At 38.5% G+C, this 1980-nt stretch overlaps 1 protein-coding gene across 1 annotated transcript; it reads left to right on the forward strand.

The window, feature by feature from the left end:
- The first annotated feature begins 481 nt into the window (after nt 1-481).
- On the forward strand, nt 482-1511 carry LOC132893744 (lectin BRA-3-like). Its single transcript, XM_060932862.1, has 2 exons — nt 482-1232; nt 1325-1511. Coding segments are annotated over exons 1-2 (747 nt in total). The 5' UTR covers nt 482-486; the 3' UTR covers nt 1326-1511.
- Nucleotides 1512-1980: the final 469 nt, after the last annotated feature.

Genomic DNA, 1980 nt, shown 5'->3' on the forward strand with positions numbered 1-1980 from the left:
ATTTTTTTTTTTACATCAAAAGACTGGTTTTGGGGTTGTTTTTCATAATGAAAGAGAACAAGGGTTTCAATAGGAAACTCAAAACTTACATACGTTACATTAAAGGCATTTAGCAGATGCTTTTATCCTGAGTGACATACAACACACCCAGAGCAGCCTGGAGAGCAGTTGGGGATTCAGTGCCTTGCTCAAGGACACTTCAGCCATTCTTGCTGGGCCAGGGAATCAAACTAGCAACTTTTTGGCCCCAAAGCTGCTTCTCTCACCATTAGGCCATGGCTTCCCCTGAATAGACCAAAACTAAAGGACACTGTAGTATAAACAAATTCAAACCATATGCGCTCTGTACTTGCATAAAGTTTGCATTGTCCTTTCCATCAGTCCGGCATCTTGGTTTTGCATTTCCATTTGTATGATGCTGTCACCAGTAATTTAATTCCTGGACAAACTTCAGATCCGAGCTCAGACACACCAAGGTGAGAAACGATGACTGTTCTTTCCATCCTCCTCTTGCTGGCTCTAACAGATGCATCCGGAGGTCTGTTCTGGAGAAAGTACATTCATCAGGACCAGTCTTTATCCTGGACTGAAGCGCAGACATTCTGCAGAGACAATCATGTAGATCTGGCAATTTTTAACACACAATGGGAATTCGAAAGTTTCTGTAATCAAACAATGAGTCATAAAGGTGATGAACGCTGGATCGGCCTTAGAAAAAAAACAGGTGAGAACAGTTATACACAGTGGTCTAATGGAGATGTACTGAATTTCTCAAATTGGAGATCAGGAAGACCTGACCACATCAGCACTGAAGACTGTGTGTTTACTAAAGGTTATGAATGGGACGATGCACAATGCACAAAGACCGAAAAATTTTTCTGTTACCTTTGGGCACCTGAGATGATTGTGGTGCAGGAGATGAAGAACTGGGATGAGGCTCTGGCACACTGCAGAACGCACTACACTGACCTGGTGAGTCTCACCACGGAGACAGATCACTTTCTGATCAACAACAGGACAAGAGAAATTCTAACACCAACGTTCTGGACTGGTCTACGCTTCATGGATGGTTCATGGTTCTGGGCGAACCAGGAGTCTCTGTTGACTCCGTCTTCATTGCCTCTATGCCCCGCCAAGCCTTACCAGTGTGGGGCGCGAAACATTATTGACGGTGTCTGGGAGAACAGAGACTGTGAGGAGAAAATGAAGTTCATTTGCTACCACAACATTTAGTAAGTGAGTCGACTCCTAATATCTGTTTAGTAATGTTCTTTAACTGATTAATCAAAATCAAATGTAACACCAATAAAATTCCTCTCTGTAGAGTTCATGAATTCACTCCTTATAAGATGAAGAGGTTCACTGCGATCGAGACGATGAAGAAGCAAAGAGCTGAGATTCCGAGAAGATTAACATCAATGAACAGGATACAATATTGTATTGTAAACTGAATTATTACGTTTGAATTGTTACTCCAATACTCAATATTTACTCCAATATTTGCTTTCTATAAGGGTTAAATTATGTTGCGGTGCATAGTTTTCTTTAATAGATGTTTGTTTAATCCTCTGTAATTGTTTCCTATCGGTAGGCATATCAGGTGAAATTTCAAATTTAACCCAAATTGCTTCTCACTGAATTCAGAATTGAATGCACAACAGACTTTTTACAGAATTAAAATATTTCTGTTCTTGAGATATTACAAATCAAAGATTGAAAAAAAAGGCTTAATTTTTAGGAAATGGCTGTAATATTCTGTATGAGGATCACATGGTCCAAAATGGGCCTCATTAACCAGTGAGATCAAATGTTTTTTCTTCATAACTTTTCTATTTTTCAAGATATTTACATAGAAATTGGTAGGAACATAGATGGTTGGATACTAAATACAAAGTTTGAAACATTAGTAAAAACAAATTACACAAATTAGTATTTAATTAGTATTATTTTAATTCAGTAAAAAATGTTAAATCGATACTC

Source organism: Neoarius graeffei, chromosome 11, assembly GCF_027579695.1.
Source record: "Neoarius graeffei isolate fNeoGra1 chromosome 11, fNeoGra1.pri, whole genome shotgun sequence".
NCBI lineage: Eukaryota > Metazoa > Chordata > Actinopteri > Siluriformes > Ariidae > Neoarius > Neoarius graeffei.

Excerpts from the sequence above, each read along its gene's own strand:
- LOC132893744 (XM_060932862.1), top strand. The coding sequence starts at position 487 with ATGACTGTTCTTTCCATCCTCCTCTTGCTGGCTCTAACAGATGCATCC.